Source organism: Alternaria hordeiaustralica (assembly GCF_023758085.1).
Source record: "Alternaria hordeiaustralica strain BMP 2776 chromosome Unknown scaffold_2, whole genome shotgun sequence".
In the NCBI taxonomy this organism is placed as follows: domain Eukaryota; kingdom Fungi; phylum Ascomycota; class Dothideomycetes; order Pleosporales; family Pleosporaceae; genus Alternaria; species Alternaria hordeiaustralica.
Genome location: NW_026056774.1, coordinates 299,879 through 324,719, shown reverse-complemented (window position 1 = coordinate 324,719; position 24,841 = coordinate 299,879). Strand labels below are relative to the sequence as shown.

The window sequence follows — 24,841 nt, the reverse complement described above, 5'->3', positions numbered from 1 at the left end:
TGCGTGCTCGTTAGATTTGGCGGCACGATTGCCGCTGTCAGTTCCGCGGCCAGTATCAGAATCCAAGTGTAACCGAGAGGCGCAAAGATGGCGAAGATGCATTGACAGTCGGTGGATAAACGGTCATTGTGCGTTACAACGCTAGCAAAATTGCGAAACTGTTTCTCTGAACGATGCAAGTCCGGAAGCTCTGCGCATGGGATGGTTATGGCGTGGGTCAACGAGCGAGAGAGCGCCCACAGATATAATGAGAGTGCATCCTCGTAGCATTCTCAATATGAGAGTACTTCCTTGACCTCAACGAGCAGCTCGAGTTTCAAGATGGTCGCCAATGATACTGCTGACGACTACCCCGTCGATAGCAAAGTGGTACTCGACACTGCGGAAAGCGACAACGACAGCGACACGGCAGCCAACACATCCGGTACCAAAACAAGATATGGCACGACCTTCATCTCGTCAGACATCGGAAAAGACCGAAACAGGCCCGTCGATTCCTACGAAGGCATCCATCGATACGATCCGGACTTTGTCTGGGACAAGCCAGAAGAAAAGCGTCTCGTGCGCAAGGTAAGCAATATCATGCTTCAAGGATCAACGAAGCCCACGCTGACCTACCCCAGATCGACAAGCGAATCTGCACCTGGGCCTGCCTAATGTTCTTCGCCCTCCAACTCGACCGAGGCAACATATCGCAAGCCCTGAGCGACAACATGCTCGACGACCTCGGCATGAACACCAACGACTACAACTACGGGCAGACCATTTTCTACCTCTGCTTCCTATGCGCTGAACTACCCTCGCAACTCATCAGCAAGAAGCTCGGTCCCGACAATTGGATTCCTGTTCAGATGGTCAGCTGGAGTCTTGTGGCTAGTTTTCAAGCTTTCCTAAGCGGCCGGAGTTCGTTTTTCGCTTGCCGCGCTCTGTTGGGGTTGATTGAGGGTGGGTTCATTCCGGATAATATTCTTTACCTCAGTTACTTCTACACGGGGTGGGAGTTACCGGGGCGGTTGAGTTGGTTCTGGGTGAGCTACCAGTCTACTCAGATTGTCTCTGCCTTCTTCGCCTTTGGCATCTTGCGTCTGCGCGGACACAACGGTATGGAAGGGTGGCGCTGGTTGTTCGCTCTCGAGGGCATGTTGACAGGCTGCATCGGTATTGCATCTTGGTTTTACTTGCCACCCAGTCCGACGCAGACTGCGAGTAAGGCGTGGAATCCGTTCCGTGGAAAAGACGGATGGTTCAATGAGAGGGAAGAGAAGATTATGGTTAACCGCATACTGAGGGATGACCCTAGCAAAGGCGACATGCACAACAGACAAGGTCTAAGCTTCCGCATGCTGTGGGACTGTCTCAGGGACTATCACATGTGGCCAATCTACCTACTCGGTTTATCATGGACAATACCAACCACACCCTCAACAGCATATCTCACGCTCCAACTCCGCTCCCTCGGCTTCGGCACCTTCGAAACCAATCTCCTCACCGTAAGCACCCCCCTTCCCATCTCCCTACTACGACTAACATAACACCCCCCAGATCCCCGCATACGTCCTCTTCATCCTACAACTCCTCTTCTGGACCTACATATCCGAGCGCTTCAACCAACGCTTCCTCGTCGGCCTGATATCGCAAATCTGGGCCCTACCCCTACTCATCGCGCTGGAACTCCTGCCTGCAACCGCGTCGCCCTGGTCCCGATGGGTCCTCTCAACCCTCCTCGTCGGACACCCGTATATCCACGCGATCCTCGTCGCCATAACATCGCGCAACGCTGGCGCAGTGCGCACGCGCACGGTGGCGAGTGCGCTGTACAATATGTGTGTCCAGGCGAGTAGTATCATCAGTCAGAACATATATCGAGACGACGATAAGCCGCTTTATCGGAGGGGGAATAAGGTTCTACTTGCGGTTTGTGCGTATAATTTTGTGCTGTTTGTTGGGGCGAAGGTGTATTATGTTAAGGTTAATAGGAAGAGGGATAGGATTTGGGAGGGTATGACGAGGGAGGAGAAGGAGATGTATTTGGAGACTACGGAGGATGAGGGGAATAGGCGGTTGGACTTTCGGTTTGCGCATTGAGTTGTGGTTTCTTTGCGGTGTGCTGTTGGGTAGATTGCAAGATCCCCGCAGCTTGATATCGACGTGTGGACTAGCTAGATTCGGTATCGCGCTGCCATAGAGACTACCACGAGCCACTTAATACAGATCCGTCGACTTTCCTTGGTCTTGAAAGTATTGTGGTCTTGCATGTCACGGATGAAGCACCTAGCACACTCATCTCATGGTCACTAGATACAGGAGTAACGACAAGATCGCTGCGTTGTAAGATAGACGTCATCAACGTCATAGGCCATATTCTACATGTATAACAACGTCCATCATCTCGACGTAGAAATCTAGATAGCGAACAATATCCGATTTCACTAGATCCTTCCATCCTCCCTAAACTAGAGTTTCAACCAGACTAACACCAAAATTGCCATCACAACCACCATGCCAACAGCCCTAATAACAGGCGCAAACTCCGGCATCGGCCACGCCCTCGCCAAAATCCTCATCAACGAAGTCAGCAAAACCCCCATCTCCATTCCCCCTCTCCCTTCAACAGCCTAACAAACCTCATCCAGGGCTACACCGTACTAGCAACAGACCAAACCCTCGGTCCCGCCCTAACCTCGCTTCCCTGCGAAACCCACCAGCTCGACGTCTCCTCCCTTTTATCGATCCAGTCTTTCGCCCAGTGCATCGGCGCAGACACACCGATTGACCTCCTCCTCCATGTCGCTGGTGTCATGGAAAGACCTGAGGACGATGCGCTCCGCACGGTTGATTTGGATAATCTGCAGAAGACGTTTGCGGTGAATGCTTTTGGCCCGCTTTTGTTAACGCAAGCGCTCTTGCCCAATATACTCAAATCCTCTTCCCCGAAGATCGCAGTGGTGTCGAGTCGTGTGGGTAGCATGGCGGATAACACGTCGGGAGGCCAGTACGCGTATCGCGCGAGTAAAGCGGGGGTGAATAGTTTGTTTAAGAGTTTGAGTGTGGATTTGAGAGAGGATGGTGTGGTGGTGTTGGTGCTGCATCCGGGGATTGTGAAGATGGATCTGGATCCGAGGCATAAAGAGGGAGTAGATGTGCCGGGGGCGGTGGAACCGGAAGAGGCGGCGAGGGGGCTGTGGGATGTGTTGAGGGAGAAGGGGATGGAGTGTACGGGGAAGTTTTTCCATAGGACGGGGGAGGAGCTGCCTTGGTAAGAGGGGTTTGGGGGGACATTTAATCATCGCTAGGTCTTTTTTTTTCGTCTTTTTTTGGATCGCTGTTGTTGAGGCTGGCCAAAGAAGCTACTTCTTCCAGAGTTTACTGCTGATGACTTCCACCTCCACCCCTCCTCCACCCCTCCGCCTCCCCCACCCACCCAGAGGAGTTGCCTTGGTAATAGGGGTTGGTGTGGGAAGTAAGGGTTGTGGGTTTGCTTGTTTGCATATCCATTGGGTTTCGTCGAACATGTGATGTCGTATACATCTCGCAATCGTACAATCCGGAAAAATGGAACAACAAGAAAAGGCATAAACGCCACCGTCGGTCTACACACGCAACCCCCAGACGTATCCCCCAAACACAAGAAAGAAGCAAGACACAAAACGTACACATACAACACCGCCTATCCAACCTTTTCCATCCTCCCCCATCTTTCCCCCTACGCACCCACCCCAGCCACACTCACACCCCCTCCGCCCACACTCCCCATCCCAACACCCATCCCCAACCCCGTCCTCGTGCCCCCCCTCGGCCCCACAAACCCCTGTCTCTGCCTCCCCGTCCTCCCCCTCCCCAACCAATTATACTTCAACTCCTTATTCAGGCGCCCGATTTTCTCCTGCGCATCATCGCTAGACTGTAAAGACACGAGTACGGACACGCATTGCAGCATGCGGCCGACTGTTTCGGTGACTTTGGTGCTGTCCATGGGGGTTTGGCGGAGGGAGGAGGGGGCGTTGGAGTTTGAAGCGAAGTTGCTGTGGGATGTTGGGGGTGGATGGAGGTGGGATATCGTTGGGTGGAGGGCGTTGGTTTGGGGATGGGAGGAGGTAGGGTGGTTGAGTGATTGGGGGTGGTAGTGGGGAGGCGGGTGGGAGGATGGGTTTGAGGAGAAGGAGCCAGCGGAAGTATTCGATGTTGCGCGTGAGCGTGTGCTGTTTGCGAATGTCGAACTCGTCATACTCGTCGTACTCTCCAGATAGCCCGCACTCGACGTACTCGTCGAATTCAGACTCCCCATCTCCCCCCCTCCACTCTGTCTCTCCCCCGCGCCCCCAAACCCACTCCCCGCCGTCCCCGGCCTATGATCCGGAATCGGACTCGGACTCTCCAGTCCCGCATTAAGATTCTCCAGACTAAGCCGCGAGAAAATCGCCATGAGCGCCTCATACCGCGGTAGAATAACAATATCCCTAAACATAAGCAGCGTAATCCGCCTAACCTCCAGTTCGCCCAAGATAGGTATATTCCTATGTTCCGGACTCTTGGTATTCATCTCGTCAGGCAACATGACGCCCCAGAACTCTCCCGCCTGGGCACTCGTCATGATGCCGCTGCCTCTGAACTCGAGGTCGAGGGGGAGGAAGACGGCTTGCAGGAAGGGGAGGATGGTGGTGAAGACTACGAGCCACATTTCTACCAGGTGTGGAATGAGGCGGTCGTCGGGGACGTGGCGGAGGGTTTGGTCGAGAGAGCCGAAGCCGGTTTGGAGGAGTTCGTTTAGGTCTTCGATGAGGATTATGGGGGACCGTTTGTGGATGCATCGTTTTATGTGCACGGTTACTAGGGCGTTGAAATCTTCGACGGGGGGTCGCGGGTCTTCTCCTTCGAATATTAAAAGTACTCGTGCTTTTAAGAGTGGCCAGGCGTCGTCGGGCGAGAGGCCGTTGATGCCGAAGGAGCTGCCCAGGTGAAGCATCTCTGTTGTGTGAGAGATAGTTTGGCTGGGCGTGCTCATGTTGGGGGTTGTGGTTATGCTGCTGGCTAGAGACGGCCATTCTGATCGCTCGGTGCTAAACGACTGGTTCCGCTCTCGATATGGGGGTTCGAGTTGCGCGTCTAGAAATGCGGCGGCCTTCTCTTCCTTCTTCGCTCGTCGGAGATGGCGTCCTCCATGCCGGAGATCCAGACCGGTTACTGAATTTGCAAAACTACTTGAATGCCCTGGCGATGAAGGCGCGGCGAAGGAATACAGCGGCTCTGGTGCGCTAGGGTTTGTAGGCTTGGAATTACTGCTCGCAGACGACAATGGCAGTGCGAAGCCATCCTGGTCTTTCAACTTGTTCTTCTGTCGTGACAAGAAGTGGTGTTTATGCTTCTCCTCTTTCCTCTCGGGTAGAGAATCATTCCGTGGAGGCACTAGCGTGGATGTCGACGCGTTGGCAGAAGAGTACAAGGAAGCATTACTGCTATTCGTCGCCGAATCAACCAAGCTCGTCGTCGACCCCGCCATCATCATGCGATTCAGCGCCTGCGAGCTGTGAATGCCAATGCCAATCTTGCCCGGCGACGGCAGAGCCTGGTGTTTGCCATCCAACCTATTATCCACCTTGATGTTCTTCGGCTTGGACGAGAACAGCTTCCCGCCTATCCTGCTCTTCCCCTCCTTTGGCTTCTGCAGCTGCGGTGGCTCGGGCGTCGACACCAACTTAGGCGACGCGTGTGGTTGTTGTGTCCCTTCAATGCCAGGCGAGTTGAGCGGACTCCGTGGAAACGCCGCGTTCGCAGCGCTCGTGGCGGCCATCCTGCCTCCCCCGACCCCATTCGAATACGTAATGCCATTCGTCCTAAACGTGACCTGCGCCGGCACAGGCGGCGGACTCATCGGCTGGCCCCGTCCTGCAGGCGCAGCTTCGTTCGGAGCGGGTATCGTGGTGGAGCGCTTGCGATTGTGCTGGGGGTTCGAGGCATATGCGGCCTGGGCGGCGATCTGCGAGGCGGTAAGATGGGTCTGCGAGGCCATGGTATTGTCGCGGTCCCGTATAGAGCCCTCCTTCATGGAACTCAGACTGGGCTCGAAGTAGCCCTGGGAGCGCTGGCGGGGGCGGTGTCCTAGATGCGCGCCAATGTGACTCTGGCTCTGTGTTGCATCGCGCACAATGCCGGGACGCGAGTAGTTTTGCGCTGGGGCGCCGCGCGAGTCTGCTGACGTCGGCGACTTTGCGGACGAGGGCGAGAGTATCGAGGCGGGCAGGGGAGAGCGGCGCTGCTGTTGTTGTTGTTGCTGCTGCAGCGTGGCGTGGGAGCCGTCCGAGTCGGAGTCGTCGAGCGAGGGGCGGTGAATCGAGGGCGTGTGGATGGATGGCGTCTGGGGAGGGGGTGAAGAGGGCGCCATCGTGGGCCGTCGCACTGCAGGCCCTCTCGTATTACCGCGTGGGTTGCTTTTGCGACAGTGTGGCTGTTTGCAGGGACAGGGTGTAGAGGCGGTGGCTGTAGGCCTGGCCAAACACACGGGACGGATGGAAAGTGAATGTGGGGAGGAGGGAATGAGAAATTCGTGTCTAGTCGTATTCCCGCATGGCCTGCATGGAGAGAGTAGCAGATACAGCGTTATCCAAGCTCAGGTGGAGGTGTTACTGCCACTGTTACATGCACCGTTAATGGATCGACGTCGCGTGGCCGTGCTGTCTCCACCCCGAGCCGCTTGACCCCGCCTATCTTCAATTAACTAACTCCTCCACTCCAACACTCCCATATACCAGCTACAAAGCCAAATCGCCATCACACGCGCCCAACAACCACACCACCAACATGCCCTCTCTAACAGCGACCTACACATCCCCAACCTCGGACCCCCAAACCTTCACCTCCGAACTCCCCGCACTCGCCTCACCACCCACAACCACCGATCGCGTCGCATATCTCGATGCCCTCTCCTCGTCCCTCAAGACCCTCCAGGCAGACGTAAACGCCTTCCTAACGCAAAAAATGGCCGACGACAAAGCCGCCGACGACGCAAAAGACGAGGAGACATACGGCGAGGAAGTCGTTGATGAAGACTGAGAGTCTCTTGCATGAAGAAGGCGCATTCTTGACGGATATACATTTTAACGACAACCTCTTCTGGGCTATACTATACCACACGACAAATCCATCTACCGCCACCCCGCACCCCCCGTCCTCCTCCCCGCACTCCCTCCAAACCCACCACCACCACCTATACCCGTACCAACACCCCCCCTAGCACACCCACTATGCACAACCCCATTATCCGGAAACACCCTAATCGCACTTCCCCCAAACCTCTTATGACAAACACTACAATGCCTCTCCTCATCAATCACAACCCTCCTGTTCAACCCGCCCGGCACCAACCTGCCATACGCATCCCTCTTCTCCTCGCCGCCCAACAACACCGCCTTCTCCACACTCACTTTCTCTACGCCCCTCAACCGCGCCACGATCCTCTCTTCATTGAGCAAGGAATTCGCATTCCGGATTCTGCCGAAGAAATAAGATTCTAGATCGCGGACGGGTAAGGTAGGGGGGATGAGATCGAGGGTCGTGGCGGCGGGGAGGCGGGCGCCGTGTTTTGAGAGGAGGGATAGGGCCGGGGGCCAGTTTGGGGGGTGCGGGGGTGGGGGTTGGAGGTAGAGGGAGAGGAGGACGTGGTAGATTGAGAGGTCGGTGTCTTCGATTGTGCCGCGGATTTTTTCCGGGGAGTGGGGGCGCGAAGAAGGGGATGAGGTGGGGGGTGCGGTGTAGACTTGGTTGCAGTATCTGTGGTAGGTGTGTTAGTGGGATGTTGATGTTGCTGGATAGTAGTGGAGTGGGTTGGAAGGAAGGAAGGACGTACTCCTCAGCTTTCTGATAATCCTTCAACTGAAACACGTAAATCGCTAATGCCTGCTTGTGACTCCCCATTTTACTCAGCACAATAGCTCTTGCTTCGTAGTAATCCGGATCTATACTTTTCGTTAGCAAAACATCCTCAATCCCCCTCCCCCTCATCTCAAGATCAAACATACCATTCGCAGGAAGCTGCTGAAACACCCTATACCGATTATACTGCGCATTCCCCTTTTTCAAAAACACCTCCAACCTCTCCTTCCAATCCCTCTTCTCCTCCTCACTCTCAAACTTGCCCTGCCCCTCCCCTTCTTCCCCCTTCTCTCCTTTTTTCAACCTCTCCAACAGCAAATCCACAAGCCTCTGGTGGAAATCCACATTCAGGTCATTCAGCTCCTCGATAATGTGTTCGAGATACCGAACCGCCAGTTTCAAATCAATGTTTTGCAGAAACTCGAGCACGCGGTCGCGAGGCAGGGTTTCGGCGTTTTCGGTGTCGGCGAGGAAGATTTCCATGCCGAGGTTGGGGTCGGTGCGGAGGGGCCATTCTGCGTATTCGAGGATGAGGTCGATGAGTTCGGGAGGTAAAGCCTGTAAATACCCCACCGTCCTTTGCGGTCCTTGCAGTGCAGGTGAGACTTCTTCGTCGGCTTCGTTCTTGCCAAACTTTTCCAGCAGCTCCAGTGCCTGACGATGCAGTTTCTTGCCGTGGAGGAAGTCGATTAGATCGGCGTAGCGACCTGTTTCGTAGAGCTTCTCTTGCACGACGTCTGGTTCGCAGAAGTTGGGGAGCCGGAAGAGGGAGCCGGCTACGCTGGGGTTGGCGATCATGTACGCGCGGAAGAGGGTTGTGTCGACGAGTTGAGCGACTTCGAGTAGTTTTGCTTTCCAATCGACGGGAGATTGGAGGGAGGACTCTTCGATGAAGATGTGGAAGGGTGGCTTTTCGGCTTCGAGTTGGCTGCCGCTTGGTGTGGGGAGGGGTTCTTTTAGGTTGCCGTCGGTATCGATGTAGCGTTTTATCTGGACGCGACATTGCGTGAGGAAAGACTGCAGAGCACGAACAGAGTCTTTGAACTCTTTCTCTGCGGCCACTTTGTCGGGCTGGGAGGGGTCGGTTGGCCTCTTCTTTACGCTCGCTGGTTCCAAGGTATCGTCTTTGGCAGAGTTGGTGCGGATAGATGCAGCGTCTGAATCGACCTTCTTATGTCCTCCGACTCCAAACCGGCCCATCATCGATCGTCCGATCGTAGCTACAGGAGCGGGTGTGCTTTCCTCTTGTTCTTTCGTTGGTTTCTCTCCATTCGCCTCTTCCTCATCCGCTACACTTCCATCCCCCTTGACGCTCTCTTCTGGTGCCAAGTTACCAGCGATAGACCTGGGGTACATTGCGATGACGCGCTCAGGCGGGGCCTTTGCATCGACAAACAACTCCATCGCCTCGCGATACTTCCGCTGGTCGAACAAGGCCTGCGCCTTCAGTATCTGTATCTCGCGCACCCTCTCCTCCTTGTCAAGAAGCAGAGTATCTTCCAGCATGTTGAGGAGACTGAGCGACTCGTCGTAACGCCCATGAGCGACCAGCTCATCAATCTGTGTCTCGTAGCTCTGTGCTCCCATGCGCCATATCGATCGATCGCTCGCGACTAGGAAGCCTTTTCCGGCGTGGGCTAAGCTGATGTTCGGCTGCGGTACGTGGAGGAAGCTGACGTTGGGTAGTGCGATTGTCTGTAGCAGGCTCAGGGTATCCGGATTCCTGACTTCCAGACTGCCCTTCGAAGGCGGTAGTAGCGTGAGCATATATGGGTACGAATACGCAATAGTCTCAGGGGCGGAGTGCCAGGGTACTTGTCGCTTCTCGAGGGCATTCCCGTCTGTATCGATGAACAGACTGTTGACGTCTTTCGCCAACAGCATCTCGCCCTCTCCAAGTCGCGTCGCGAGCGGCTTCGGCACCCAACTACCCATGCCCATGTAACCCATGCCGGACGACGAAACAGCGCCGAAGCGTGCTCCGCCCTGACTCCCGTTCTCAGCCAACGCGCCTGGCTTGATGATGTCCTGCACCTCCTGCGTCTCGATGTTGACCATCACGAAGCCGGGGTCCATGCCAGCGACTATCTTGGTGCCTGTCGCCCATGTCAGGCTCTTGACGGACGCAATGAGCGAGATCTCCACCGCGTCGCCCGTCAGCTCCATGTCCTGCCATGTCCACAGTATGATCTTCCGCTTCACGGCGACAGCCAGGTGGCTCACGATAGACGGAATGCCAGTCGAGGGGTCCTTGACGATGTTGCTTGCCGCAGCGAAGGTAGTCGCACCCCGAGTCTTCTCAAGCTTCTCCTGCAACTGGTACGTCTGAATGTCGTGGATCGAGACATAGTTGTCCGATAGCGAGACCAGTATATTCGCTTCCTTGATAATCGCTAGCTGTTGTATCGGGCGTCGCGAGAACTTCTCCTCTTCGCGTAGGAGGTCGGCGGGTCTGGCTTTCGGCGTGGCAGGTGCTTCGCTTTCGCCGTTGGGGTCGCCGTTCTGCTTGCGGTCGGCGTCTACATCCTCAATCTGGTCGTTGACACGGTAGATGCGCAGAGCACCCGTGTTCAAGCCTACGAGCACGCGGTCGCCTGGTTGTGTTAGTAAGCTGGGGGCATGCTGCAGGCGGGCGCTGTACCATATGCGAGGATGGACTCGATCTTCGACTTGTCGCGCTGCTTGAGCTCGACGATGGGTCGGGCGGTGAATGCAGAGAGCATTGTGGCTATTGTATCGACTGCGACTTCATTTGGCCATGGTTATGCCGCTATGCGACGGTTGCTGCAAGCTCCATGGGTGCCTGGGATGCGCCTGGAGCTCGGCGGTCATCGTCATTGCCGCGGAGCTTTGGCCAGGGTCCAGCCAGCCACGTGCAGCCACATCACTCTCGGACACATGACTGCTCAACCAACAGATACAAGCAATCACTTTTCGAAGACCAATGTCGAGATCAGATGCTTTGCATTGATAATCTATCTAATCTACCTAAGATGCTCGCCCGGTTAATAGGCATTTGAGCGAGAAACAGAATGAGAGTGGGTGTTGCTGGTTGAGCGAGTGGGAAAACAACTTCAAACATGACTGTGCAGTAACAGGATAAGGGAGGATATTTGAAATTTCTACCGTTGGCCCGTCATGCGGCGGGACCATCTCTCCCTCATTTTTCACACCCACAGACACACCACTCGAGTGGGGTTCTTTCGGGCTATCCAGCAACCACCACCAACATCCCAGAAAAAACGCCTGCAATAACAGGTCCCGGGCGCAAGCGCCTCCAGGATCAACTCAAGCGGCGGTTCTAAAAGAAAGAACACAGCAGAAACCAACCCTTCATCCAGAGGGACGAGGATGCTTCCACCCGTACAAACAAACACAAAAATGTCGGCTTTCAACGTCAACATGTCTTCCTCATCTCTCCCAACGCGGCCCTCTCAGAAAGCACTGGAAGAAAGGAAAACAGGAGGAAAGCACAACGCTTGTTACCAATCAGCACATCAACCCCTCCATTTGACCCCCAAACACGCAGCCACAAGCAACGGGTGCAAAGCATACAAAGCCAGAAGTGGGCTGGTGAGCCAAAACAGGAGTCGGAGGGGCGTGGCGAATGAGCGAGTCATATCCACATATTGCCGGTTCGTGTCCAGCAAACACAGCACTACCCCCGTTGCAGCCTCGAACCACAATCATCATGCACACCAAGAGGTCGCCTGTGCAGCGCGCCAAGCGGGCAAGCCACGGCGAGGCGGGGTGCGGCGGCGATGCAGCGTCGAGGTGTGGGAATGAAGGGCAAGGGAAACGGGGATGTAGGAGGGCTGGACAGAGGATCGGGCGTAAGGGACCTCGGGAACAGACATACTCAAGGAGATATACACAAAACCTCATCATTTGATGGAAAGACATCTGCGGACAAACACACAAAACATCTCGGGTAGCAAGGAGAGTAATGGAAAGTTACAAAGGTAGTTTGTCTGCAGAGCTTCGCTGTCAAACTTTTGGCGATGAGGGGATATCAATCCAACACGCACTCGCAAGAGAGAGCAGTAACACAAGACAAATAAACACAAAGAGAATTACATCGTGGTTTGGGGTATATTGAGAAAAAGGCCAAAATGTAAGATTCAAAACACCGGCACATGCACTGCGGAGAAGCAAGCTTCATCAACGCGGTATGCATGTGCCCGAACCCCTTCCCCAGAGAGCGTGTTATCGCATCATCGTGAAAGGAAGGGGAAAAGAAAACTTCAAACGCAAGGTTCGGTCTGAGCAATTACGGCTCATCGCAGGTCGGTCAGGTTCGTAGGATTGTCTAGTAGTAAGACCAGTCGTTGCCCGGTTGACGCAGAAGGCAAGCCGAAAGGTCAGGTGGTTGGCGACTGGCTTACAGATGTTTTCGACAAAATACGGATCTTAGATGAACGGGTTCTGCTGCTGTTTTTCCTGCGGATAGGGCGACTGAGTGTATTGATGTGGGTCGGAGAACGGACCGGAGCGGTCGTCGGCAGGTGAGGGATCAGCGAGCTGACCATGGCTGCTGGTGCGTAGATGCCCTGGGCGTGCGGAGTCGGTCACCGCGCGTAACCCAACTCGGCCGACCTTCTCTGTTGCTGGCTCGATGTTGTCGCCAGATTCGAATGTAGAGAAAGGCCGGGGTGCGAGCGTGTATGGCGCTGCTTTGTTCACGTTGTAGTCGTTGGGTACGTATTGCGGCGGCGCGGTGGCAGGGTAATCGGCGCTGGGCTTGGGCTCGCGGTCGAAAGCGGGATCGACGACATAGGGATTACGTCCGAGTTCTGGATCATCACGGCGGAAGAGATGGGTCGAAGCGTAGACAAGGCCGCCGAGGGCAATGAAGAGCCAAATGAGGATCAGGGCGGTGGAGATGAGCGCTTCGGTTTGAATGCCGCTCATCAGCTTGTTAATAACGCGTTCGACGGCTTCGGTGATCTCGTCCTTTGCTTTGCCGTTGGGGTCAGCGAGCAGTTGGTTGGCAGAGTCTGAGTCACTTTGCTCAGCAAGGGCTCCAATAGATAGTGTGTCGTTTGCAACGCCAGGGAAGTTGACGTGGGCGTGCTCTTGGACCCATGTGAGGCCACTTTGGAAGCTGGCGATCTTCAGGCCGATCAGGCAGTTGAGAACTTCCTTGATCGGGTCGTAAAGTACAGTGCCACCGAACGTGTCGTTGAGCGTGGTGCTCATTTGATCCACAAACGAGTTGAGGGTGTCATTGACTGCCGTCGTACTGGTGTTTACCCAGCCGAAAATGTCGTCGTTGATCGTGTTGTCCAAATCAGCGACGGCGCCGTTGACGCCGTTAGACCATGCCATGGACGCGTTGTTCATCGATTCAACTACTTTTCCGGCAAAGTCAGCGACTTGATCCGTGAGCTCTGGGGTCTTGTCTTCGATGGCCTTGAGCAAGAGGTATTGGCAAAAGCAGGCAAAAAGACCAGCGAGGCCCAGAGAGATCAGGAACATCATGGGAATGGAGGTGGCGTAGGCCCAGGCCCAGCGCATGACAGCTTGTCGACGAGCTGAGCCGAAGCGCCTGCCGAACCACAGGCCGATGCCAGAAGATGTTGGCCGGGACGCGAGATAGACGACGTCCATACCATCGTGGCCCTCGGCGAAGAGAGCAGCACGTTCTTGCATCTTCCGGTAGCGGCGCATCTCCATCCACGCCATCGGGACGCAAACAAGGATGGCGGCGACGATGAGCACACCGAGCGCGATCTTCCGTGCGTTGTAGGCCAGCTCAATCAGATCATCGAAGAACTCGTTGATCGAGTTGCCGTCGGAGCAGAAGCTTAGTGCTTCCTTCTGTGGCACGGGAAGAACTGTGCGGTCGAACTCGAAAGTGTCCATGCCGCGGATCAACTTCTTGACCTCTTCGAAAGGCAGGCGAATGATACCATCCGTAAAGTTTTGCACCTGTTCGAAGTTCGGGATGGAGTTGTTAAGCTTCTGGAGACCCTCTGCCATATCAGGAGGCATCTCCAGTGATTTGAGCTTCTTGATCTGGTCGTCCAGGTTGATCTCTGGCTTGTTAAATCCCGGGAGGTTGAAGTTGATCTTGTCCATGATGGAGTTGATGCCGTCGGAAACGGACTTGACGGCGTCGCCCATGTCTTCGGTGACAGACTCGATGGTTTCGTCGAGCTGTTTGTTAATAGCTTCGCCGATTTCCACAGCGGCGTGAAGGCTGCCGCTGACAGCGAGGGTGATAAGGCAGAGGTAGGTACTTGTCATCATGTGAATGACAAAGAGGATGATCTCTTCGACACCAGTGACACTCATTTCGAGCATTTGCATGAGGCCACTGATTGCCTTCTCAACCCCCGAAGCCGTCATTTCGTTGACGCCCTTGGCCATGTAGTGGGGCATGGAGGCCATGGAGCTACCGATGTTCTCGACTTGGGTGCAAGCACTGAGGGCTTCCCGGCGGGCGGAAACGAGGCTTGCGTCAGTGCTTGCGATGGCGATGAGTAGTCGCACAAGGACTAGGAGCAGTAGGATCGTCCAGCGATTGATCCATATCTGTGAGAGCCTAGCTCGAAGGCCAAGGTATGGTTTGAAGTTTGGTGTCTGGTTTATTGTAGGTCGTGGTGCATCTTGCGATGGGTAGTAGTCTCGCATCTCATGACTATCGCCAGCGGACATAGATGGAGGCACAGGTGGAAAGAGTTGCTGTTGGTTCGCGGAGGAAGCCATGGCGAAGATGTATGGCTGTGAAACGTGGTCTGGTTGCCGTATTAGACTCTGAGGTTCAGGATCGATGATAAGCAGTAAACAAGTGCGGTCGTGGGAGTAGGCCAGCTAGGTCATGAATGTCTTCCAGAGACAAGGTAGCGACGTAGGAAAAAGTATTAGGCGAAGTATTGCAATGTGAAGACAATAGACAACAATAGGAAAACCCAACGCTCCGTACAATGCAATAGGAAAAGGTGGTAGTGAAGCAGCCAGGTGAAGGAGCCTGGAGTGGGGAAGACCGCTGTGAATATCTACTTCACAGCGACTAGGGTAAAATGACTGGAATCGACGTACCGCGAGAGAGCGAGGACCAGTAGCAGGCCTCCCCACCAGGTACCAATGATACCTCGAGAAGAGGCCTGCACGACCAGAGAGTTTCAGCAGGGCATACACAATCGTGAGGCTCAAGTTAGAACAGGCAAATTTAGGAAAGGTGGTGGCCCGAATACGCGCCCGCAGAAGTGGAGCAAGCCACTCCCGACCAGTCAGGCCGATTTTTGGGAGAGGGCTCAAAACAACACGCTAGAACAGATCGAACTGCCAGCGTCTGTTATTTTGGGCCAGTTTGTCCTCGAGTGGTTGTCGCAAGTCGAGCCGGGTGTCCTTTGTTCCACGGCTTGCGCTCGTTGGCATGCGATATTCCCGCAGACGGTGGAGGAAGGCAGGTGCACGACCTCGTGACATCTGGGGTCGTCGCAGGATGGGGTTGTCGAGCGCAAGGGAACACGACCTCTGAACGTCGGTCGCTGGCAGAGGAGGTGCTCAAGGCGCGGAGAGATGCGCGACGCCGCCGTTATGTAGCAACACGTCGCCGCACGGCTGTCCGAAGGCCTGTGGCGCCGTCATGCCTTGATTTCGCGTTTCTGCAGCTAGCGAAGACGTCATACCCAGTCTGGTCTCCTGCAGCTGTCAAGAGCCAACTTCACACCGAGAAATTCCATCAACAGCGCCGCCAGATGTTGCGCATTCCGTGAGTTGCAAAATAGAACGAGTGTCCAAGTCACGCGCCGTCATGCTTGACCGTGAAGATGCCGTAGCCAGAAATCTGATCAATACGCCAAGTTGCATGCGTGGCTGCGGCGTAGCGCTGGTGTGGAGCCAGGCGCCGGTCGCGCCTGCCCGATTGCCTCTGTCCAATCAAGCCACATTCGCTAAGAAGGCTCAAACACGGCCCTGTCGTCCCAACTTCATCTCCTCGAACCCGTTTTCAAACAATCTTCCGTACTGCATCAACGCCAACGGCGACTGCTCACGTCCAAGATCTTTCTGCATGGCCATGCTGTACATATCGATACGAGCCCTCTCGCTTCCGGATTTGCCTTCCGCATCGCTCGTCTTTAGAACTTCATACCGCCACCACCATAGAGCTTACACAACGTCGATGTAGCCAACCGTTTTTCCATAATGCCGTATCCTCCGTCATTTGTCTCGTTCCGTGGCACGTTGCTGACGTATCAGATTGAGTGACATAACTGAGTTTCTCAATGTCTACTGGAACTTGCTCCACGAGATGCATTCCCTTGGTGGATGTCTGTCTATTCACTGTTGAACCGCTGATGTCTGTCTCTCTTCATATTCATATGGTGCGAAGTCACTGCTCCGAAGTGCAACACGCCTCTGGATGCGACGAGGATGCATGAGTTTTGCAAGGGTCGTCGTCGTCAACAACCCTCATGGGCAGTCGCTTCCTCATGTTGGACGCACTTGTCGTATTCCGAGCACGCTTTCCCCATATCTCCTGCTGACCAAGACATATAACAGCAACTCATCTCTGAGCCTTCGACTGCTCTCCAAATCACCATCTCTTCGTCCGAACCCCTTTCGTCTATTGTTCACCGTCACCGTCTATGATTATCGTCCGCTTGCCTCTTCTCGATAGCGCTGGCCGCTACCTGTCACTCGTTTTCTGTTCTTGAACTGCCTGTGTCGGGTCCGGAGAGTGGTGAGGTGAACGCGAGCTTCCAGCACGTTCCGCGTCCATGATGAGCCCGGGCGTCGTTTTTGCAACTCGACCGTGCAGGCCGTGCAGAACGTGCTCAGTGACGAGAGACCTCACCTTACCCCACCAACCGCAAATTACCACTTGTTTACCCACTCCGCTTTGCCCACTCGTTCACTGCACTCGCGCCATACTCGTTCCGGAACCTCTCAATTGCTTGCACTTTGCATTGCCCGACGTGACGTAACTTTATTAACCACTCGCAGTACATATCAGATTCCCCCGCTTTCGAACCGACCGCACTTGTTACTACTCGCCCGAATCGTCCCTCCCGTCCTCTACTTTGTTATCAGTTTGGAGAGCGCACAGCTGAAGAGACCGCAATCGTTTTCCAATATTACCGCTCTCGCGACAGCGTACCGCATCCCAGTCCCCGCTCCGCTCAATACACCGCTGGTCGAGCAGGTGAACACGTACCTGAGCCCGGTGACCGATATCGCAGGCTACCACTGAGAGTACAATAACTTCGATCACGCAGAACGTACGCTCTCATTCTCACCTTCTATCATCGCTAGGCTGGACCTATGGCAGCTAAGACATATATTAGGCAACTTTCAGCGCTACAACAACACACATTTCTGTCGGCAAACCTCTTCTACCCAAGAACTCACCAAATAACCAACTCAACTTACCAACTACACTCATCGTAAGCTTGTTCATGTGAGCAATCAGGTCTGCCTCATTCGCTCACTTTGAGGTTCAGAACAAGCGCTCGGGTTCAACAACTTGGCGCCTCACTATCTCTCTAGGTATCTTGTAAACCCCGCACTTGCAAGGCCCAGACTCTCAGGTACGTGACAAACACATTGCATATCGATGCCGCGTTCTCCGAAACTTCGGGGCGGTGTCGACTCAAACCTCGTCTACTGGTCTCCCGCAGATGACCGAAGATTCTGCGCTATCTATCTCATCCCGCGAACCAAGTGTTCGGGCAGCAAACTTGTATCGACCACCATCGCGAAGGCGGTGACGCTGTCTCTTGACCCGAACCAGCGCACGTGTAGTGAATCTTTGCTAATTGAACTTCGTGTATAGTCGGAGTACCTAGATTGATCTAGTCTCTCGTACCCGCTTGGGCTCATACCATAACCACTCTTGGCTCTATCAGACCTACAAATTACAGTCTCATCACATCGCTGCTCTCTACCGCATCCACACACCACCTACACGCTACAGCCTCACGCAAAGTTGAATACCGTCGGCCTTTACCTCTAGGGCTTGAAACGTTGCACAGCCTCAGCGCCTATCTTTCTTCCCACACCACCCCATCAGGCATCGTTCAATGTCACCTTCTATGGTCGATCCTATCAAAGTCGTAACTGGGGACTCAGTCGCGACACCCAATAAGGCCTTTGCACCAGAACTCCAGGATACCAAAGTCACATCTCCGACATCCGACTCTAGCGGTGATACCCTTCATGACGAGAGCTCTGACGTCCGCTCCAGCGGTGATGGTCTTGAGACTCCTAATAGCCCTATCAGCCCAGAGAACCTCAACTTCAACGGTTTGGCCATCAGCGGCGGTGGTGTTGATCTCCGCAGGGACACCGTAGATCGCTACACTAACCCTTATCAGCGCGGACAGAAGCAACACAACGAGCCGAGTGTCTATGGTCCTCCTGGTCGTGGGTTCGGTGGCAACAATCGATTTGGAGCTGGCTACAACGGTCGAGGAGGTGGTGGTGCGGGTACTTATCGCAACTCGCGTACATGGATGTCCCCCGACGCACAGGTCCAGCAAGAGTTCCTCATGATCCGTAATGCAATGCGCCGACTCTTCAAGAACTCTGACGTCTCAAAGTGGAAGTTGAGCGACTATGTTGCTCACAAAGAGGCCATGCTAGCATCGCAGGCGAACAAGCTCGCAAACCAGGTCAAGAGCAAGGAAGACGCCCGTTTCGTATCCTCCCCCATCTCCTCTGACGTCCAGAAGACACTCACTAGGTGCGGTCTAGAAGGCAACTTCGAAGAGATCGGAAACTACGGCCGCGCTCTAGGTGAGCAAACCATCTGGTGCAACGACTGGGAGAACGGCAAGGACGAGATCGCTCCGTGGCCTTCAATGGCTGAGATGAAGTGGGAAGGCGATGACCGAGCCAAGACAGGTGTTGGTCGCTTCCTTCCCCTTCCCCGCGAGGAGGGTCCTCCGGGTCTCATGTGGAACCAGCTCCCCGCCATCGAGCAGTACCCCATGGACCAAGTCTGCAAGATCCCCACTATGGAAGACGTCTACCTCCCCGTCGACTACCATATCGAGCCAGACCACGAGTACCTCTGGAACAAGGGCCTGGAGAAGGAGATGGATGACTTCCTGGAGTCGTAACAACCTCCTTCCACGCACAAAGCCTTCCGCTATGACACTCACGCTTCATCACGGTCTGCAGGTCAGCTTTCATCTTTGGAGTACTTCCGGTTTCGCATCGATTTGGCGCACGTCCAGCTTCCAACCAATGTGACTATTAGCTACTACAACTGTCACCGAGCTATATGTGGCCAAGTCGATCTCCTTCCCGGTGAGATACCGGCTGTTACCTTTATGTTCTGGGCCTTGGCTTCCTTTGGAGTTATTCGCGTCCTTGGGATTTGGAGTTACGACACATAGACGAATCGATCCGAATCGACTCATGCACACAGCCGATGATTATGACGACACAGCACAAAGCCCCCACTTCACTCTTCGATACCCTGGCTGTCATGACTTGCGTTGTTGGCTTCTAGTCTAACTGGAAGGCAACTCTGGAACACGCGTCATGGACTCATGTGCACTGCTTGCGTTGAATCTTTTTCTCATCAAATTACGACAAAATGGAGAGTCATTGGGAGGATGCGGCGGAATTGGTATTGGCATCGGAGCCGGATGCGTTCGGTTTCATTGCGTTGGTGCGTTCTTGCGATAACATATCCTAGTTACTCTCCTCCAAAAAAAAGTGCTTTACACTTCTGCTTCCTGCCGCTTCAAGTGAAGCCGTGACTGACATACTCGCACCCAACTTCGGCGTCGTCAATTATTGCCGCAATGGCTCTTATTGCCGCTACCCAATCCTGCCAGCGCTTCCATCTAGACCTCTTCTTCAGTCCAAATGCTCTTCGCCCCGCTCGCTGTCCGTACCGTTGGCAGACCGCGTGGATCGAAGCGGTAGGTATCTTGTTGGTCCGGTGATGATAATTGCCTCTCTTCTTATTGGCCTTCGCGTTCTCGTGGCAGATTTAGGGACTTCACATGTCACCGCCTGACCGGAGAAGACTCAAACTCCCCGGACACCCGCGTACTTGCGATCTCGGGAGGACTGTTCTCGTCGACAATGAGCAAGTTTGATTAACAGGCACTGTCGCTATGAGCCACGTGTATTGGCTTTGTCGAATGGACGTCGACGGCGGGACTACGTGCCCGATGGTACCGTGATGATGACAACGGCCGTGGACAACGCGGCGGCTTTGGGATCGGACATGCTGGCGGTGTGTGATATCGTTCGTGGGGTACAACTCTTCTTCCAGATTTCGTCGGTGTAGCAATGACGCAGAGTCGCGCGTAGTTCACGCAGAAGGAACCAAAGATCGTATACTCGAACAGCCTGATGATCTCGCCTACTTCATATACATATCACCAGACGCCTTGTTCATGTTCCCTTTCCTGCTCTACCCTGTGATACCCCAATCAAGACCGCACCATAGCGCCACAAGCAGTAGATACGCCCGATCGGGTGCCTTAATGCGAGGCCCCCATCATCCGCTAACGCGAAGCGGCAGGGTTCACGCTTCCTTGACAACACATCACCGCATCTCACCAGCGTGCATGAAAGACGTTATCACGGGTCATTATTGCGCCGTGTACTGTACCACGTCTTCGCTTAGATCTCGTTCACAGCTAACGGCGAATACGTAGCACCATAATCATGGCAGGGGTGTCGGTTCGCAGAATGTATCTCTAGGTCTACACTTTACCAACTCCCCCCTCCCCTTCCCAGCCCTGCCTCAGACCCCATCTATCTTCTCTTCCTCATCCAAATCCTTAGTCATATGCAAAATCCGAATCCCCTCCCCATTCGGACACGTTACCACATCCACCCTCCCACTCCTCACATACCCACACCTCTCATACAACTGCACTCCACTAAGCGTCGCCCCCATTTCCAGTCTCTTAAACCCGTCCGTCTCACCGGCCTTCCCTTCCCGTGCCCTCGCCTCACAATACCGCATCATCATCGTGCCCAGGCCTTTCCGCGCATACTGCGGACTCGTGAAGATTGCTCGTATGCTCGCGCGGTCAACGGCTGGATCGCGTTTTTCTGGCATGCGCAGCGGAGAGGGCGCGGAGTCTCCGCCGTACAGTGTTTTGCGGAAGGACCAGCCGCCGCAGGCGCAGATTGTGAGGGGGCGGTTGAGGGGGTGGAGGATGTAGTATGTTCTGTTTGCGAGATCATCAACTTTACTACTCTTACATTCTTCCCCTTCCACTACCAACTACCAAGTTTTCCGGATCTGGTCGTCGGCAATGTGGAGAAGAGGGGTACATATCCCCCTCCCCTCTCTTCCGCAAATGGATAATGCTTGATGACATGATAGTTGATGACGGACGCCTTATTCTCATCCATTGATTATGATTGGAATTATACGTACTGGTCTTTGATGAGAACGGAATCTGGACCGAAGAGATAGCCTATCGAGCCGTCGAGTTCGGCGTCTGTGTAGTACCCTTTTCCCAGGCTGCGGAGTGAGGATGCGATCATGGATTGCAGGGAGGGTATGTCGGCGGGGGTTGCGGGGCGGAAGGTGTATTGGTGGGTTGCTTCTTGGGCTTTTGCTGAGGCGACGGGGTCGTGCATTTTGGAGGTCGGAATTGTTCTCTTCTTCTTTTTAAGTTTTGATTGAAAGTTGTATAAGTGTTTTGCTGCGTAGAGGTATCTTTCTTGGTTGTTGGTGCGTTCCGCCCAATCATACGCTATCGTTATCGCGAGGCTTGGGAGTGGGATGCTTTCCGACGGAAACCATCCCTGTTCCGCAAGGTTGGTTGCTTCGTATCGATCATTCCGAAGTCTATGGCGCGTCTTTCTTTCCAACGGTTACACGTACGAGTCGTAGAGGTGTATGTTCCTCGTTCATAACGCGCATCTCATAAGGTTTGCCCGACGGCGCGCTTTGACCACCGCGCGCCGGTTGATGTCGTTATTCTAACTTTCCGCCTCTGGCACCCACGTGGCACCGTCGTTTTCCCCCAACAACTTTCTTACAACGACTCTCGAATGACTCCAACCCCCGGCACTGACCGCAATAGACCTGACAACGAAGATTGTGCAATGTCAATGTCGACCCGACCCGGCTCCAGGCCCAGAGTGAACAACGGCGCGCCGCACTTAGCGAGATGAACAGTCTGGAAAAGCGAACGCGAGCATCGACATGTTCATCACAATCAATGCCGTTTTCGCTCCGAGTCATATTGCCAGAACTTCAGGATTGGAGCGACTCAGCGACTCAACGGTTAATACCAGGCGTAAGGTTAAAACGATCGCGCCTTCCTTGCGAGTCATCCAGCGCGGGCAGGTGATGCGGATGAATGGGGTTGCAGAAAGATCATGGAAGCATCGATCGCAAGATCCAAGATCATCAACAACGGCAACACCCTGCCATGGCTGATGCTGTACCTGCTTCTTTTGCTCCCAAGAACTGTTCGTTTTTGGCGTCCGCAGGATGAAGCAGGGTATAGAGTCGTGCACCAAGGGTGTTGCGATGGCTAGCACCCTTTGGACAGATTGCATCAACATCGCCTGCAGCATCCTGACAGCAGATTGTCGTGGGTGGAGGCGAAGCTCGTCTTACATGCCCAGTCTGCCATTATCGCACACACTAAACACATCCATCTATTGGAGTACCTTTGTGAAAAGATTTTCAACGTCACCAGACGTCGCAGTCAAAGGCAAGAAGGCATGGCTTCCATGTGCGGCGCATTCCGTTCACAACGGTCAAGTTGCGATGCTGGCGTTGCCAGCGTTTGGCCATCTTTGGTGCGCTTGCTTTTTGTATCACGTTGGGTGTTGAAACAGCTAAGAGCGTCAGGCGAATTTAAAATAGCACACGGTCCATAACGGGACGCTCCCGTGACGTCGATCAGCCCTATACCAGCAACGGCAGCAAATATGCGAAAGCTTATTTGCGTTTGGAAGCGTTCTTGACAACGAACAGGAACGTCGCTATATGCAAAACCGCAGTATCATGCAGAAATACCTCCATCCGCAGACTGCCCAATCGCATCCTATGTCGAGAGTTTTCCTCGCATTGCTTGCGATGAAGTCATTCCGCCTTTTCGAGACAGCCGTTTTCTTGTCAGCTCAACCTCCTACACTGACAGCTCGGAGACGGACGTCACTATGGCCAATGATTCACAGCAGAGTTCACAGCGTACCGAGGCACGGCAGGCACGTTGCGGACGCACTAGGAACATCCTCGCGTGGGGCACTGCCCTGTAGCAAGATCAGCCGGGGTGACTAAAAAGTAAAGTCCAAGCGCATGAATGATGATAGTGCTTTTTCGGTAGTCGGATCACCTGAAGGTCCTGAGTGGTTGACCGTACAGGTTGTTCGAGTCGAGTCGGCTCGAAGTGGGACTGGTATTCCTCCGTACCCCATCTCCACCATGACTCTCATGAGAACTCAACCTACTTGGCAGTACTTGGTAGCAGTCGCATGACTGGGGCTTGTTGTCCTTGCAATACACCGATGCAGAGTTGGCCAATCCAGTGTCGAGTCGACGAACACCTTCCTCGGCTGCGATCTTAGTTACCGGTTGTTTCCACTTCATCGATGAGCCCACTGATACCTTGGCGGTGCCTGGCACTATGCCCTGTCTTCTCGACTTGATCGTCGTCATGGGTAGATTGAGCTTGGCCATATGCCTGGCCGAACATCTTAGGATTATAAGAAGGTAGGACGCCGGCTTCAGTTGGAGATCATCATCAGTCAACACTGTCATCAACACTACAGTTCACAGGCCCGGTGCTTACATTCGCTCCTACCTTTTTCGCTTCTTCTCTATCTTCTTGTCAATAGCAGATTCAACTTTCATCCCACTTCCCCCTATCCATCCACCAGTCAACACCATGTACGCCAAATCCGTCCTCATCGCCGCCCTTGCCGGCTTCGCTTCCGCCAGCCCCATCGAAGTCGAGAGCCGCCAGCTCTTTGGTGGTGGAATCGGCGGCACAGGATCCAGCTCGAGCGAGTTCAGCCGCGGCGGCTGCAAAGACGTCCTCTTCGCTTTCGCCCGTGGCTCCACCGAGATCGGCAACATGGGAACCGTCGTCGGACCGCCCACCTCGAACGGCCTCAAGAAAGAATTCGGAGCCGACGCCGTCGCGACCGAGGGAATCCCCTACGCCGCCTCCATCGGCACCAACGTCCTCCCCGGCGGCACCGACACACGCTCCAAGAACATGATGGCCGACACCCTCAACAGCATGGCGCAGAAATGCCCAGACTCCGTCATCGTCGCTTCAGGCTACTCCCAAGGCGCAGCCGTCTGCCACCGCGCCATCGAAGGCCTCGACCCCGCCGTCATGCAGCAAATCGCCGGTGTCGTCACGTACGGCGACACCCAGAAGCTGCAGGACAGGGACCAGATCCCCAACTTCCCCAAGGAGAAGGTCAAGATCATTTGCCAGCCTGGCGATGCTGTTTGCCTCGGTACGCTGAGCGTGCTGCCTGCGCACTTGACATATGGTGTCCGCGCGGATGAGGGCGTGGCTTTCCTTGTGCAGCAGATTAAGGGTGTGCAGGCGAAGATCAAGGCGAGGAATGCGAAGAGGGAGGCGGAGCAGATGGCTGGAGACGCTGAGTTGCAGGCGCAGGCTGCAAAGATGGACGCTGAGATGCAGGAGGCGATTAAGCAGGCTGCTCAGGAGATTGAGGCTTAAGGGTCAATCTGGGGACTGGCTTGATGGGATTTGGGGGTGGATACATGTGTGGCTGGATCACTTGGGGGATTTTTATGACCTTCTTTACTTTCTTTTATCTTTTCTTCTTGGATTGTAGTGTTCTCTTACGAATTTGATTGAATTGGGCCCAGATCAATTCTGCCTTTCTGATGTTTATGTTAATGTCTGTTCGTTTATGATACTTGATGATGATGACTACGCTGCCCAGATAGGCAAGTTACGATAAGGTGTTGATTATGGCACCGTCGCTTGCCCCGACTGCCCCGAATGCTCCCCGCTGACTGCCCCGCTTTGGATAAATC

At 54.4% G+C, this 24,841-nt stretch overlaps 7 protein-coding genes across 7 annotated transcripts; 4 read left to right on the top strand and 3 right to left on the bottom strand.

Annotated features, from left to right (window-relative positions):
• Positions 1–321: 321 nt before the first annotated feature.
• Positions 322–2,085, top strand: J4E84_001574 (uncharacterized protein; the record flags this gene model as incomplete). The annotated part of the gene is made up of 3 exons (XM_049384206.1): positions 322–570; positions 624–1,490; positions 1,543–2,085. 3 exons carry the CDS (start codon positions 322–324, stop codon positions 2,083–2,085), a joined length of 1,659 nt encoding a protein of 552 aa, XP_049247562.1.
• Positions 2,086–3,703: 1,618 nt separating this feature from the next.
• J4E84_001573 (uncharacterized protein) lies at positions 3,704–6,379 on the bottom strand (the record flags this gene model as incomplete). The annotated part of the gene is made up of 1 exon (XM_049384205.1): positions 3,704–6,379. One exon carries the CDS (start codon positions 6,377–6,379, stop codon positions 3,704–3,706), a length of 2,676 nt encoding a protein of 891 aa, XP_049247561.1.
• Positions 6,380–6,795: 416 nt separating this feature from the next.
• Positions 6,796–7,047, top strand: J4E84_001572 (uncharacterized protein; the record flags this gene model as incomplete). Its single annotated transcript, XM_049384204.1, has 1 exon — positions 6,796–7,047. The coding sequence occupies one exon, from the start codon at positions 6,796–6,798 to the stop codon at positions 7,045–7,047; it is 252 nt and encodes an 83-aa protein (XP_049247560.1).
• A 92-nt stretch (positions 7,048–7,139) lies between these two features.
• On the bottom strand, positions 7,140–10,589 carry J4E84_001571 (uncharacterized protein; the record flags this gene model as incomplete). Its single annotated transcript, XM_049384203.1, has 4 exons — positions 7,140–7,764; positions 7,841–7,949; positions 8,013–10,460; positions 10,508–10,589. The coding sequence occupies 4 exons, from the start codon at positions 10,587–10,589 to the stop codon at positions 7,140–7,142; spliced, it is 3,264 nt and encodes a 1,087-aa protein (XP_049247559.1).
• Positions 10,590–12,276: 1,687 nt separating this feature from the next.
• J4E84_001570 (uncharacterized protein) lies at positions 12,277–14,577 on the bottom strand (the record flags this gene model as incomplete). The annotated part of the gene is made up of 1 exon (XM_049384202.1): positions 12,277–14,577. One exon carries the CDS (start codon positions 14,575–14,577, stop codon positions 12,277–12,279), a length of 2,301 nt encoding a protein of 766 aa, XP_049247558.1.
• Positions 14,578–17,909: 3,332 nt separating this feature from the next.
• On the top strand, positions 17,910–18,938 carry J4E84_001569 (uncharacterized protein; the record flags this gene model as incomplete). The annotated part of the gene is made up of 1 exon (XM_049384201.1): positions 17,910–18,938. One exon carries the CDS (start codon positions 17,910–17,912, stop codon positions 18,936–18,938), a length of 1,029 nt encoding a protein of 342 aa, XP_049247557.1.
• Positions 18,939–23,705: 4,767 nt separating this feature from the next.
• Positions 23,706–24,518, top strand: J4E84_001568 (uncharacterized protein; the record flags this gene model as incomplete). Its single annotated transcript, XM_049384200.1, has 1 exon — positions 23,706–24,518. The coding sequence occupies one exon, from the start codon at positions 23,706–23,708 to the stop codon at positions 24,516–24,518; it is 813 nt and encodes a 270-aa protein (XP_049247556.1).
• Positions 24,519–24,841: the final 323 nt, after the last annotated feature.